This window comes from Aplidium turbinatum, chromosome 8, assembly GCF_918807975.1.
Source record: "Aplidium turbinatum chromosome 8, kaAplTurb1.1, whole genome shotgun sequence".
Lineage (NCBI taxonomy): Eukaryota > Metazoa > Chordata > Ascidiacea > Aplousobranchia > Polyclinidae > Aplidium > Aplidium turbinatum.
Window position 1 is genome coordinate 21,224,726 of NC_137479.1, and position 15,266 is coordinate 21,239,991.

The window sequence follows — 15,266 nt, forward strand, 5'->3', positions numbered from 1 at the left end:
TGAATTTGATAGAAGTCGTATTATATATATGTATAATATGGTACCGGTACAACATTTAGGCTCCCAATAGCTTACTTACAGCACTTATCCACTTTTGGTAGCTATTTGATTTGTCTTTTATTGAATGCTGGGTCCTGTATTTTAAATCGAAGTGGCTATTCTTACAACATATTGTAAAACTAGCCTCTGAAGCTATTCTTACAAGCACCACTCAAGCAAGACGTTGTTTACTCGAGCAAGACCTTAATGCGCTCAGGCGTTTCATCCGACGACGCTCATACGTAATTTCGCGCGCATGCGTATTGGCTTGTGCTGCACACTTGATCGCAGAGTGGACCGCGGTAGTTGCTGATATGATGGTCAGAAATAAAAAAACAACTGAACTGAACTGAACTGAACTGAATCCATCGTCATCATGATTACGAAGGGAGCATTATATTACAGTTTTGAGACACTTTCTTCGGCTATTAAGCAATGGGAAAAAGAAAACTTTGTCAATGTTTATGTGAGAAATTCCATAACAATTGAACGCGCAAAACGACGTCTAGCACTTACATCCACAAAAACCTGGAATGAACAGTTGAAGTATCGTACAATACAGTATGCTTGTGTGCATGGAGGAAGAACACCCAAATCATGTAGTCAAGGAAAAAGACCAAATCAAAGGTAAGTAATGATGGTTTTGTCCTTGGTGCCCATAGGTTGAGCTACTCATGTAGCCTATATGCATAAGTTTTGCTAATAGATTGAGTTTTGCATAAGTGCAAATTGCCTACATTCCTTATGAATGCTGAGAACTTAGCAAAATGCATATATTCTGCTGAACCATTCCCGCATGCTGTCTATTGTAATTTCCATTGAATTGTCATGCCCAGAATTATTCCTAAGTTGCATTGAATTACCGTAGGCTACCCATTAGTTTTGTCAATTTCCCCATAAGTTACGTCGAATTTCTCATCAGCACAATTTGTCGAATTACCCGTAAGTCTCATGGAATTATCCATAAAGACATGTCTTATGGGTCTTCAACGCAGCTTTTTGGCAATTTGACGTGACTTGTGGGTAAATCGACTAGATTTATGAGAATGCTTGGCTGAACTTGTGGTAATTCAACGTGACTTTATGGGTAATCCAGCCGGACTTATGGGTAATTCAGGTGGGCTTATAGGTAATTGGATGCAACTTATGGGCAATTCGACATGACTTGCAGGTAGGCTACTTCAACGTGAGTTATGGCTAATTCAAGTGTACTTATGGGTGATTCAACACGGCCTATGTCACCTCATCTTTGTTGTTTTTCAGTACTTTTATAAAAGGTTGTCCATTTGGAATCAAAGTAAATGCGACGTCAGATGGAAAAGCGCTATGCATCACTGAGATTAGTAATGTCAATGATCATAATCATGATTTCAATGAAGTAAGTGGAAATAACCCTTTGTACGGTAGTAGTCATAGCCTTTGAGCTATGGTCACACTAGCTCTGTATATGATGAGGCTTTCATCAGAAATTATGTGAAGGATAAAAAAGAGCAATAACATTAGGGGGGGGGGGGTTAATCGGCTTTTTTTTTCAAATTCAATTTTAACCGAGGTTTTAGGATACAACAGTACACTCTAAGAACTCTAGTAAAAAAAATTTGAAATTTCCGTCCAAAACCCCCCTCTATCCAAAAAATTACTTTCCGTGTACAATTGCATTTTGATTATGACACTTGAAGTTCAAATATTGTTTGCTACTGTACTAAAACACGTTAAAAATGTTGCAAGACAGATTTTCTGATCTTGACTTCATCGTAAGACACGGTAAAGTGGTCATTTCACTTTGCGCGCATTACTACGCACATGCTGAATATGACCAGTTTGTGCGAAACTGGTCATATTCAAGCCGTCGATTCACCGAACCTGGTGATCTTGCCCATCTCTGTGGGTTGGACACCTGTCAAATGATATGTCGTTTTCTTGATTATGTGCATATAAATTATTTTTCAGAATGCATTTAATTTGATGCCTAAACAACGAAGATTAAATGAAACAGAAAGCAGTGTGATCGGAGAAATGCTTGCCACCAAAGCAAATAAAAAGTTGGTACAAAAGCACATTGCAGCTTCTACAGGAAAAACAGTTATTCTTAAAGATCTGCATAATATTGCCGCAAAACAGAGACCTTTGTATGAAAACACCTATGATGAACTTATTAATGAAATGAAGAAAGAAAAAGGTTAGTCGACAGACAAAACTTTTTTGTCTGTTATACAAGATATGTTCATGCTAAATAGTAGAGATGACTTTCCATGTGCAGTATGATAAGTAGTGATAGAATGAGCTCCGGTTCCGGTCAAATTCTGGCTCCGTGCTGGAGGTGATGTGACTCCGGCCTAGAGCCGGAGGTGTGTGTGCAAGCTGTGGTCAGGGTCATGACCTTGGATAAATCTTTTTTTTTTGCATCATTGTAGTACTGCAGCAATGCAAGAATAGGCTACCAGGTTGCCTGTAACATTGGTCAACACCGCAGGCGTATTTGCAATCTATAGGTCGCTGCTGCAGATTGATTGTCACATGATATTGTGTGTGAGCATTCTTCTTGAACCATTTCAGATATAATGTCAATTAAGCAATTCGCGATTGACCTCTCGCTGTAATGGTTTAGACTGCAGATGAATTATTTCGATGACGTGGGTTCAATTCCCCCCATTGCTAGTTCAATTTAAAGTGTTGACCGCCTGGTTTACCGGTCAATAGACTTCGTCTACTGCAGCGAACTGCGGATTACCAGTACGCACATCATAGTAGGCTACACAAGAAAAATATCTAATTTTCAGACGTTTTTCTATTCAGAAAACGTTTGTCTAGTATAACCAACACAGAACCCTACAACGTGTGGAAAATTTGCAACATTGAGCTATAAAGGGTCAATTGAGAGTATTTTTTGCTTCATTTTCTTCACAAGAATTCATTCTACTTTCCCAACCTCATGCTCCAAAAATTTTTGTTGCAACATAAGGCGCTATGGGGATTGTAAGATTGAAAGCGGGATCAAGGAATTCAATCAAAGGTCTTCAATATCTTGAAACAATTCTACATTGAGTGGATAGAAATAGAAAACATTGCTAAATTTGAAATCTACGTAAAAGTTTACTCCTAATGGATCCTTTTAACGGACCCTAAGCATTGCCATGTGGCATCTGCCGCATCTTTTAGAGAATTGGGTGAGAGTGGTATACAACCGCTCAGTTGGAACATTGATTATATGATGTAAATATTACCAAAGGCATAAACATCCTTCCTCTGGCCAATAATTAGAATAACATAGAATAGAAAACAAATTTCACTAAAAGTTGATGTTTTTGCTTTTAAATCTGATGTAGTCTGGCCCAGGATTGCCAAGATTCTTGCTTTGTAGGGTATACTAATCCTCAGTTTATTTTCATTTTAGGTGTCGCAGTAGATGTGTTTGCAGATGATGACAAACAATTGCAGGCGATATACTTTCAAACGAAAGACATGCGGGAAACCTTTGCGGCATATCCCGAAATGCTGCTGATTGATGCAACCTACAAACTTAATGACTTGAGAATGCCATTATATGTTATGCTGAATGTTGATGGCTTAGGTCAGAGGGAAATTGTGTGTCTGTGGCTTGTAGCCACTGAAGACAAACTGACTATCAGCAAGCTGTTAACTCAGTTTAAACTCCACAATCCAGCTTGGGATAAAGTGGAGGTTGTAATGGCTGACAAAGACATGACAGAGCGGGATGCCATGATGAAAATGCTACCTACTGCAAAAATTTTAATTTGCTATTTTCATACCCTTTGCACTTTTCGTACAGAAGTTTCCATGGAAAAATTAGGCATTTCTTCAGCCCAAAGGCAGGTATCACTTGAAATTTTAGGAAAACTGGCAAATGCCAAAAATGAGTCAGCTTATAAGTTAATGTATAACCAATTCGTTGAAACAGTCCCAATTGCTGTCACAACATATTATAACGATAACTGGCATGCTATTCGACATCAATGGGTGGATGGACTGAGCAACTTGAAAGCTAATTTTTTGAACATAACTAATAATCGACTGGAATCCATCAATGGAAAGTTGAAAAGTGTCATAACAAGATACTCAGGAATGACCATGTTTTTTAAAGATCTGATGGCATGTATCCAATCTCTTTCCACCGAACGTGACCACAAAGCGTCAAATGCTTTCCTTAAGGTTCCAATGGATGCGATTTCAAGTGTGGCAGAGAGACAATACCAACAGCTACTGACACCATTTGCATATATTCATGTGCAACAACAATTCAAGTTAGCGGAAAAGGTTGTCATGTCAGAGATTTTGAATGATTCTGCCATAGTAAAATCTCGTGTCCATGGGGAATTGGCAGTCACAACAACAGCATGTCCTTGTGGATTCACATCATCAATGCTGCTACCTTGTAGGCATGTCTTGGCAGTTAGAAGGCAGCTCCATATGTCAGAGTACAATCCCAATCTTTGTTCAGAACGGTGGACAATGCAATATTTTCTTAAATCCCATCGCCTGACAAGAAACTCACTGGACAACGGTCCTGCATCCACATTACCAGCTGTTGAGATTCTTAACAAGCCTCAAAGAAGATGTGTTTTATCAGAACAGCAAAAGTATCGCCGGGTTCAAGATATTTCCCAGAAGATTGCGTTAATGATATCTGAACAAGGAATGGATGAATTCCAATACAACCTGGATAATTTACGACAAATTGCAGAGTTCTTGCAGGAAGGAAAGAAATTCCAAGTTGTGAACTTTTTGGGTCAAACTCAGAAAGGTAGGCCTATAATTATATGCTAGCACTATTTACTAAATCAGAAAAGCTAGACTACTTTTTCAAATATCTGAAGAGATATGGGTTAGTTACTGCAACTTGCGTCGTGATTTTGCACTTTTGCAGTCAATTCTTTTTTGAGCAATGATTTTTATGGCGTTGAGCTATCCAATAGGTGGGCTAATATGTACTGCATGCGCACTAATTTACGATTATACAAGGTTGCAGATGCTCAGTAATTCTGCTTTTGTGAACAACTGCATGATCCTTTTCAGGCACTGATACTGGAAGTGCTGCTGCAACATCTTCCAGCAATGATCCTGGAATTGCATTTCCTACGGTCTCAAACAGTACTTTACAGCACACACCCGGTGACGTCTTGTCGACCGTTGATACCAGTGCGATTATGATGCAGACTCCGTCCAGTTCTGTTCAGTCTTTTACAAGTATGTGCTGTTTCTGAAAGCTTCATTTCTGATTAGTTGTCTTTTTTTTCTTGCATTGCATGCTGCGCTTACACTACGTTTCATGTTTCTTAAGATTATAGCACGGTCTGCATTATTTGATAACTAATAAGTTTATTGACAGGTGATGCAGCATTCTGCAAATAATCATCGAGAAACACCTAGCAGATTTTGATAGATACTGGATTGGTTGGCATTCGGTAACCACGCCAGAAGCATGTTTTGGCTGCAACAAAATCTTGTTTTCAAAAGGTTAATGTAGATTTGTTGACACCTCAAGTGCTCGCTTCCAACTCAAAATACGGTATACCACAATATCTACTGCCAGTGCACGTATTTACGATTATACGACATTATGTTCCGCCCAGGACCGTAACCTCGTCAGTTTGGTCCCCATTGCAACAGTGCAACATATCCAATAATTGTCCAGTAAAGACTCGTGCAACGCTTCTATTGTTTCTTCATTGCTCAGAGGTGATCCTTTTCAGGCACTGATACTGGAAGTGCTGCTGCAACATCTTCCAGCAATGATCCTGGAATTGCACTTCCTACAGTCTCAAGTAGTAGTTCACAGCACACACCCGGTGACGTCTTGTCGACCGTTGATACCAGTGCGATTATGATGCAGACACCGTCCAGTTCTATTCAGTCTTTTACAAGTATGTGCTGTTTCTGAAACATTCATTTCTGATTAGTTGTTTTTTTCTTGCATTGCATAATGCACTATGTTTATTAATTTTTTAATAAAAACGTTGAAATAGTGATGTTTTCTACGTTGTAGCTTATATTCGATTCTCGTTGTGTTTATTAACAGATGATGCAGGATCAATTAAATTTCCACCAAAGATGACGAAACGTGGCAGGCCAAAAGGAGCTGGATTGACAGTCATTGGGTTACCACGCAAGAGACAAAAAAAGAGCGGACCAATTCCATTCAGACTGAAGTCGTCTTTTCAGAAAGAAGCAGGTTTGTTGCATTTATGTTTGTGTGACTTCATTTTTGTTATAGCCTACGTTAGTTTAAAAAACTACACTTTGACTTCTGTGGGCCTGCCTAGCCGATAGGCTACGTCAAAGCGTACGTAGGCTACATCAAACAAAGTCACCCATGGTCATATTTTTCAGCAATACTCAGTTGGTTTGTCGATTCTGAGGTAATAGAAGAGGTCTTGCGTCCATTCAGCGATCGACTGATCGAAGAAAATGAAATTGAAACATTGCCCGAAAGAATTCCAATGAAGTGTTTAGATGAAAACATTGCCATTGCTTCTGTGCGAAGACATTTTTCTTTTGACGGTTGGAAGTTGATGGAGAACCTACTGACCACTTTGCGAAATAAAGGCCGCTGGTTGTGCACCTCCTGTTTTTTAGATCTTGATGCAGGCGACAGCAGCATGTGCGACTCGTGTCTGGATTGGCACCATCTGAGATGTCTTGGTAGAACAATGCCGCCAAAAACGAAGTCTTGGTTCTGCAGGAAATGCAACCTTATGGAGAAGTGACATTGAATGTTCAGGTGATACTGCAATCTCGGTTTGTCAATCAAACCAAGGATATGTAAACCGTGACCTACGAAAAGACTTATTGGCCTTGACGCGTTATGCTTGAAACTTGTAACATTTGATAAAAATCGTTTCTTCAATGGTCCTCACATAAAACGCTAACGATGTGTTCTTGAATGACTAATGAGTCCAATCCTGGCATTAAAAGTTCTGATTCATTAGGACATTTAACATTCTTTGGGAGAGCTGGCTGAAAGTCATGGACTAGTACAGGTTTGTAATGTAGTTGCTGCAATATACTACGGTCCAACAAGACCTTCAACAGTTCACCAATATTCAACTATTTTACTGTTTCCAACTTCACACAATTAGTATATGTTGAACTCTTTCATAGCAAATGGTGATACAGAACTTGAAAATAGCAAGTAAAAGGTAGCTCGAAGCTGCAGTTTTTTTTTTTGACTGACTCACCAGGAGCTGTCATCAGAATAAAACAAACCTAAATGTGGTGAAATAGTCTATTTATAGTAGAAGGAAAGAAGAAAAACTGGAGCTTCAAACTATCAGCTACCTTATACTCGCTAAATCCAGATTTGTTGCATGTGTGTAGTATTTACATTTCTTCACTGTAATCTTAGGCTATGGCATAAATGCTTTGATTTCTTATGGCAAAAAATGGGTGATGAAGATCCATAAGTTTATAACAATAAAAAATCAATTGTTTATTGTTGAAGTGGTTGGCTTCAGTTGAAGATGCCATGAGATCCATTGAAGAGTACGAAGCAAAAGCAGGAACGAAGCTTGTTGTTCAGAAACGAGCATACGCTGTTAATGTTGATTTTTAACATCCTGTCATTGTAATTCACTAGTGTAATAAGTGTTGATATTCATACTACAATAATAAGCCTTTTCTTTGTTGACAAAGATTCTGAAAAGGTTTCTGCAAAGCACAGTGTTTTCACCAAAGTAGAGGTTAGGCATCATAAAAGAGGAAACGGTTTACTAACTGCAAAAAATGCTATAAACATATGTAAATGTGTTCTGTTTCATCAACTTTTCATCTCGTTTCTTAAAGACACGCAGTTTTCAGGTGTAAAAGCTTTGTTGATTCAAAGTTAGCCTAGCCTACTTCACTGACCTCTTTTGTATTTTTTCCATCTAGTTTGCCAAATCCATACGCCTATGTGGTGTTATTGATTGGACCAAGTGACATGTCCAGCAGTAACCAAAGGCAGGGTTTGGGTCACAACCAATGTTTGTTTTGAGACAATTTATTTTTTACCATATTCACGTAGTAGGCTTGGTGGTTTTCAATGTTACGTAGCCTACAGTACCGTATATTATTTCTGTAGGCTACTATCATAAGATGAAAATTTAGTTGATTGTAACTCATCTTAGATGAAGAGAATACGATTGTTGCATCGTTACGGCCAAGGCATTTGCCTCTTGGATGCAACTTACAAGACGTCCAAGTATTCCCTTCCTCTATTTTTTCTTTGCGTCAGAACGAATGTTGGTTACCAGGTTGTTGCTACGTTTATTATCCAAAATGAACAAGCTTCGGACATAGCAGAAGCACTTTCTGTTGTAAAAGGGTGGTCAGAAAACTGGAACTCTTCGTTTTTCATGACCGATAAATGTGAGGCGGAAATCAAGGCCATCGAAAGCGTTTTTTCAAGTTAGTGAATTGCATTAACATTTTCGTTGCTTGTGTGCTGTCTCCATTGCTCATGCATTTGTGTCGTCACTGTTAAGTTGCTACTGTACTTTACCACTCAGTGCCCACGACTTCTTGTTCCGCAGATTGCTACGTGTTACTCTGTGCCTTTCATCGCGAACAAGCCTGGGAAAGGTGGATGAGGAAAAGTGACAATGGCGTTCGCGATGATAAAGCAATTGTGCTGACATACTGGACGCAATGAAGAAAGCAACTACATAGAACAGACTTGTTTGCAATCAAACCAGGCGACAATGAGCGATTGGCAAACGCGATACCCCCCTATTCAGGGATAATATGCGTGTCTGTGACCGCAGGGGACCTGGAGCCGAGTTGTTTTGCACGTTGATAGCACCATGCAGTTGCAAGCAAAGTGGGGCGTGTTGTCACAGCACGATTTCCATGTGATAAGCTAAGCGTATAACCACAAGTTTTCAATGGAAGGCATAGTTTTCAGTTCTCTTTCGTACAAGCAGTGAAGGTTAATAAATTTGTCACCACAGCAGAAATTATGAGGAGTACCATTGAATTTTGGGCAAAATCAGGTTTTATAACTAAACTAAAAAATGGTCTGGCAAACTAAGGGCTATGATCATAACTGATCAGAAAAGGTACCATTCGTTAGCTTTAAGCCTGTTCTTTTCATCATACCAAACAGATAAGACATGCAAGTAGAGATGTACACATGGTTGTTGAAACCACGTGATTTCATACCACGGGGCGTGTTGTCACAGCTGTGACTACACGCCCCGTGGTGTGCATTTTTAATATTAAGAAACATAAAAATTATTTATGCTTATACAACGAGGTAATATGCGTATTTGTTAAAATACAACGCTTTTTTAGGTAATAAAAATTAATATTAGATAATGATACACACATATATTCGATAGTGACAAATAATTCTCAAGATGACATTTTTATTGTTTTTGACAATGGGCATAAAATTTTTACCAATATGTTGAAATTAAATTTTTTTGCATTTCGTATATTTTTTTATTCGTTCAGCCTGTATTAAAACCATTTTTTGTTGGTTTCTGTCATATTTTAGTCATAAAGCATGTGCAGAAATTTTGTGACAACACGCCCCATGCTCTGTGACAACACGCCCCGGGGTGGGGCGTGTTGTCACAGCCCATTCACTTGCATTAAACATGCATTTACGTAAAAACGAAATAATCCAGAAAAACTTTAGCTGTAGCAAAAAGAAGTCGAATGATACCTCTCTCAATTGCACTATCTAGCATCTCGATACTATTGGTAGCCTACAGAACGAGATATATGCTGATTTGTAAAAATTGTGACAACACGCCCCACTTTGCCCTAATAGGCTACTGAGCTCACATTTTGAACAATTCTGTGATCTTCACACCAAGGTTTTTTTCAGTTTCTAACACGACCACAAATCGCAGCGCATATGCGTGCTTAGTGTTAAGTAACAGCCTTGTGGAAAGTGTTGTGGATTGAATTTGCTAGTTCAAATATATTGATTCCGGTACCCAAAGCCTCAAATGAATTCACGAATATCGCAATTGTTAACAATGGCATATAAATTAGGATGTTAGTGCACACAAAGTAGGGAAAGTATTGCTTGAAAAGTTGATTCCTGGGACAAAAATTGAAAACTGTAGGCTATGTCGAGCAGAAACTGGTTTAGTGTTTTAAGGTGGTCAAAAATGTAAGCATGCGTCTATTTGCATCCAACAAATAACGAAACTCTAAACTTCTCAGTTTGGTCGGGAAACAAAAAGGGTTGCGAGGACAAATGGCAGGTCTCATCTAGGCAAGGAGAGGAGGGACACATGGGTGATGATCTGGCCTAACAATTACTGTGCTGTGCTCAAAATATGTACAGTTTTTGTTTAACATGTGCGGTATTCACTTTTTGTAAATAGTCAATGCACTATGGTACTTCCACTATTATAGTGGAAATACCATAGTGCATTGGTTATTTAAGAGTCTGGCTTACCTTTATCTGGGTAGACGATAGCTTGTGCTTTCCAGCAATGGTTCAATTGTTAAAATCGAAGATGAAACAAGCAACTTACAACTAATTTAATAAAGACATATAATCATCGCAGACCGGGGAGACTTGTATACTTGCTTCGATTCGGAAATGCAACGAGTCATCGGGCGCTATTTGCTTGTGTTTGAAGCCCGGTTGCTCGCTTTGTGAAAAAGCTATCAACCTCAACTTTTACTTGTCAATAGACAGAGATGTGTTCTTTAGATTAGCGTTTATTAAATGCTGGTATATTTAAAAGGTATTTTTGGAATAAATGGTTAAAGTCGGTCAAGTTCAACTCTTTACCTAAGAAATATTTTTAACTTTTAGAGTCTGGCTTACCTTTATCTGGGTAGACGATAGCTTGTGCTTTCCAGCAACGGTTCAATTGTTAAAATCGAAGCAGAAACAAGCAACTTACAACTAATTTAATAAAGACATATAATGATTGCAGACCGGGGAGACTTGTATACTTGCTTCGATTCGGAAATGCAACGAGTCATCGGGCGCTATTTGCTTGTGTTTGAAGCCCGGTTGCTCGCTTTGTGAAAAAGCTATCAACCTCAACTTTTGCTTGTAAATAGACAGAGATATGTTCTTTAGATTAGCGTTTATTAAATGCTGGTATCTCTAAATGTATTTTTGGGATAAATGGTTAAACTCGGTCAAGTTTAACTCTTTACCTAGGAAATATTTTTAACTTTTAGAGTCTGGCTGACCTTCATTTGGATAAACGATAGCTTGTGCTTTCCAGCAATGGTTCAATTGTAAAAATCGAAGCAGAAACGACAGAGATATGTTCTTGATTAAATGCTGGTATCTTTAGAAGTATTCTTCGGATAAATAGTTAAACTTGGTCAAGTTTAACTCTTTTCTAAGTAAAGGCGGACACCTGCATGCTTTTTTTTGTCATAGTTGACTGATTTCACCCCACTTTTACACCATTTTTTGGTGGATTCCTCCTCTGTGACGTCATCGCCTTTTTAACCAGGTTGGCGACTTGTATACCAGCTCCAGATCACGCATGAGCGCATATTGATGTCAAACGTAATGCTTGAGTGGTGCTTGTAAGAATAGCCTCTGAGGCTATTTTTACAATATGTTGTAAGAATAGCCACAGCCATTTTAAATAGACTTGCTGGTTTTTTTATTCAGATATAGACATGCTTCCTACCTTTGAACACCTCACCCAATTGCTGTCATCTAAAACATCACTATCATTGGCGTAATTTTTTTTTTAAATTTGTCAAAATTACGGGTGCTCAAAGTTATCTTATGAAAATTGTCAATATAGACTAATCAATTGAAAACCTGACCGATGGAAAATGTTAAAACAAATGACTCAATCTAATAGTAAATTCAACCATGTTTAGCCTACGTCATGAAACGTCGAATCAACATAAAAGATAATTTTGTCGTATGTGTAATCAAATAGACTGCAGCGGTATGTCAAACGATCAGATAGAAATGAAAACAAGTATTACATGCGAGGCGAAAGTGAACATTGAATATTGAAATATATTCGACTTTAATTTGTTCACGTCTGCCTTATAATGCGGCTTGCTATAAATTAATCACATCCAAATTTGTTTCTGCGGGTCGTTGTCTTGGAAACAAACTCCGTGACAAGTTCTTCCATGTTTAATTTCTCCTCCAATTCGCGATGACTACCTATAACGGCCAAATTGTTCAGTCGTTGTTGCGTTTGAGTGCTGCGAAGGTAGGTCTTCAAGCGTCGTAATAACGAAAAGGAACGTTCGGCTTCACAGGAAGAAGTCGGCATAACAATGTAAGTTACCAAAGCTGCATATACATTTGGCATTATATCGACCATTGACGGCTGTGCAATGAATTTCTGACGTAGCATATTCACTGTCACAACATCACCGTCACGTTTGCAACAAGCGAACCACTGTTTGCGTTCACGCAGCAAATCCTTGCGTTCCCAGTCACCATCATAAAATTTGCTTACTTTCGTAACATCGGCTTCTTTCATTGTGGGATTCTCTAGCAGCTCTCGTAGCAAGTCTGCCATTCGGTATGATAAAGAAGGGAAACAGCTAACGATTGCATCTGACGCCGTTTGCAGAATGTTTTTGTAGACGTTTGAGTAGAAAACAGCAATTTCGTCGTCTTTCATTGTGGGATTCTCTAGCAGCTCTTGTAGCAAGTCTGCCATTCGGTATGATGAAGAAGGGAAACAGCTAACGATTGCATCTGACGCCGTTTGCAGAATGTTTTTGTAGACGTTTGAGTACAAAACAGCAATTTTCTTCGAGCCAGACAAATTGTTTTCTTTCAAACGGCACTTTTTGACGCAGTGCGCGTGTTTGTGCTTAATTGTTACGCAATAGTACAATCATGTCTGCCCTTGATATGTGTGGCGCTGCGTGCCACACACAAATGTAAAACACTGAAAATATTGCGCTTTGGTGAAACGACTTTCAAGAAAAAAAAACCTTATTTAGCAATGCAAATTTCTATTTGAATCGGTGTATTTTGTATGCAAGCCAGGACCCAGGGGTGCTCTCGCATTTATGTTGTTACCTCAGATTTTCATTTTGGGGTGCTCAAGAACCCTTCGCACCCCTGAAATGACGCCTATGATCACTATGCTACACAAAAGACAATCTTTTCATGTATTATTGTATATTCTTGCCTATTACCTATAATAGCTTACAGAAACACTAAAAACTATACTTCATTTGATCGCCTTCAAAAAATAATACTGTCCTATACAGCTATAACCGCAACCATCGATTGGCATTTGGTTGTTCATTAGCCTACTTCATTCACACAACATTTGCATCATGACAAAAACAGCGGCGTTGCCACTTGCCACTAGTTGCCAGACTAAAAAATGGAGTTGCCAGAAATATTACTGCTTTGATCATTTTTACTGTTTTGAATTTGATCATATCATTAGATTTTTTCTGCGTGGTTCCAACACAACAGTCAAAATTCTGCATCACCCTGTACGAGGCAGCGTACACTGCGTGTTATAATCTAATTTGAAACAGAAACTTTTGTATAAAAATGACAACAAAATCTTCTACTTTCGGGCGCTTTCGGAAAAAGTTGTAGAGTAGGCTACAATACGGAGAACAAGAAATAATAATTTGCAAAAAGATTTAATCAATCACTCAACTACAAAATCGATATAAACCTACCAGCACGTTAACGAACGGGAAAAGGTGGCAAAACCTTGAAAGGTTTAAAACGTGCTTGAATGAAAAATTATGTAGTAGGCTATATATCAGTAGTTAGCACGGCCACAAAACCCAAAAACACAAATAGCAAAAAATAAAACAAAAACAGAGAATCACACATGTAGTAATGAATGACAGCCTAATGAAAAGTGTTGTGGATTGAATTTGCCAGTTCCAATATTGATGTGGATGAGCAGTCATAATTATAATAATAGGATGGAGAAAGAAAACCGGACATAAAAGAAACCCATCCTCAGGCAAAAGCCTGTTTCAATGTGGCCCAGGAGAGCAGGTGTTGAACTCTTTCTATGGTTAGACTGCACATCACACAGTAGCCCAAGACGATTGAGGTTTGATATCCAGTTTAAGTTTTATTATTTATCGTGTATCCAGCCGGAACAGTGTTGTACGCGTCAATGAAATAAATTGACGGCGTCAGCGTCAGCGCGAATTGCCTAAAAACTTTACGGCGTGAAGTACTGCGTCAGCTTATAAAGAAATTGACGGCGTCAACGTCAGCGCTAATTTCTAGCGCTATTTTAGCCAAGGTCTAACAAAGCGGTAGTATTGCAACCAAGTTTAGGCAAACAATGGCTATGAATAAAGAGCAGGTTTTATGTTTTGAGACTGCATTGTAATTAGCTGCTTAGTTTCTTAGTTACTTCCTTGTAGAAAGACAAGACAAGCATTTCAAAACGTTTGTCTGACAATCTGCTGCGGTTGGGATGCATAATGTCCTTTCCAAGTGAAAACATGCGTTCCACAGCAGCTGCTGAATGATAGGCTACGGTAGGCCTACTGGTGTGTTGTATTTCAAAAACAAATTTTAAAAACGTTTACTCGGAAAGGGACGCTGTTCCAAGCGTGCTGTGATGGCTTACATTGGCTTAGCATATATAAATCTTTTAACGAGGTCCACTGCACCAACATCGCTCTTTTCAGAGGCATAGAGCTGTTGAAATAAAGTATCTTCAACCTCCGCGATGACATTCATTGATTTTTTGCTTTCTCGTTCTGATCCCTCGTTCTCGATACTGCTCACGATATGACTGATCAGTGATCACCCATAGGCGTAGCCAGGGGGGGGGAGCGAATAGGGCCATGGCCCCTCCAAATTTTCCATGTTTGGATTCCGCAGTTGAGCCCTTTGTTGAAAATGTAATAAAATTTGTAGAAATTTATAACGTTTTCCAAGACATCTGGCTATTAACATCTCCAAGAACTTGTTTTAGACACACAGAAAGACACCAATAAATTTTGCAAATCGTAAATCGCGCAAAATTTACGCAATTTACGTTTCTTTGAACTAATTTGTAGAAGCAATTTCAGAACGGCTTACTCTGTTGGGTTTTTGTGTAGTTAGGCTATTGAGTTTTTGTGTAGCTGAATTTTTGGTGTTCTCTAATTTTAGCCGCAGTTTTTGCCCGTTCGTCTAGCTGTTTAATTTTAACGTTGCAGGACCAAAATCCTGTGTTAGACCAACGAGATATAACACATGTGTTATATCTCGTTGGTTAGACATGGAATAATAGTTGTCTAAATATTTAAATCGTCATGAATGTTCATTCTCA

The 15,266-nt window shown here is 38.7% G+C and overlaps 1 protein-coding gene across 1 annotated transcript; it reads left to right on the plus strand.

Annotated features, from left to right (window-relative positions):
* The first annotated feature begins 415 nt into the window (after nt 1-415).
* Nucleotides 416-7,482, plus strand: LOC145776146 (uncharacterized). Its single transcript, XM_082587547.1, has 9 exons — nt 416-666; nt 1,303-1,417; nt 1,990-2,085; nt 2,161-2,218; nt 3,434-4,801; nt 5,074-5,244; nt 5,751-5,921; nt 6,077-6,229; nt 6,388-7,482. Exons 1-9 carry the CDS (start codon nt 416-418, stop codon nt 6,762-6,764), a joined length of 2,760 nt encoding a protein of 919 aa, XP_082443673.1. The 3' UTR covers nt 6,765-7,482.
* The last annotated feature ends 7,784 nt before the right edge of the window (nt 7,483-15,266 follow it).

What these genes read in the sequence shown, in the direction of transcription:
- LOC145776146 (XM_082587547.1), top strand. Translation starts at nt 416, where the DNA reads ATGATTACGAAGGGAGCATTATATTACAGTTTTGAGACACTTTCTTCG. An exon ending in ATAATCATGATTTCAATGAA is followed by an intron (nt 1,418 to 1,989) that starts GTAAGTGGAAAT and finishes ATTATTTTTCAG; the next exon opens with AATGCATTTAATTTGATGCC. An exon ending in TTCTATTCAGTCTTTTACAA is followed by an intron (nt 5,922 to 6,076) that starts GTATGTGCTGTT and finishes GTTTATTAACAG; the next exon opens with ATGATGCAGGATCAATTAAA.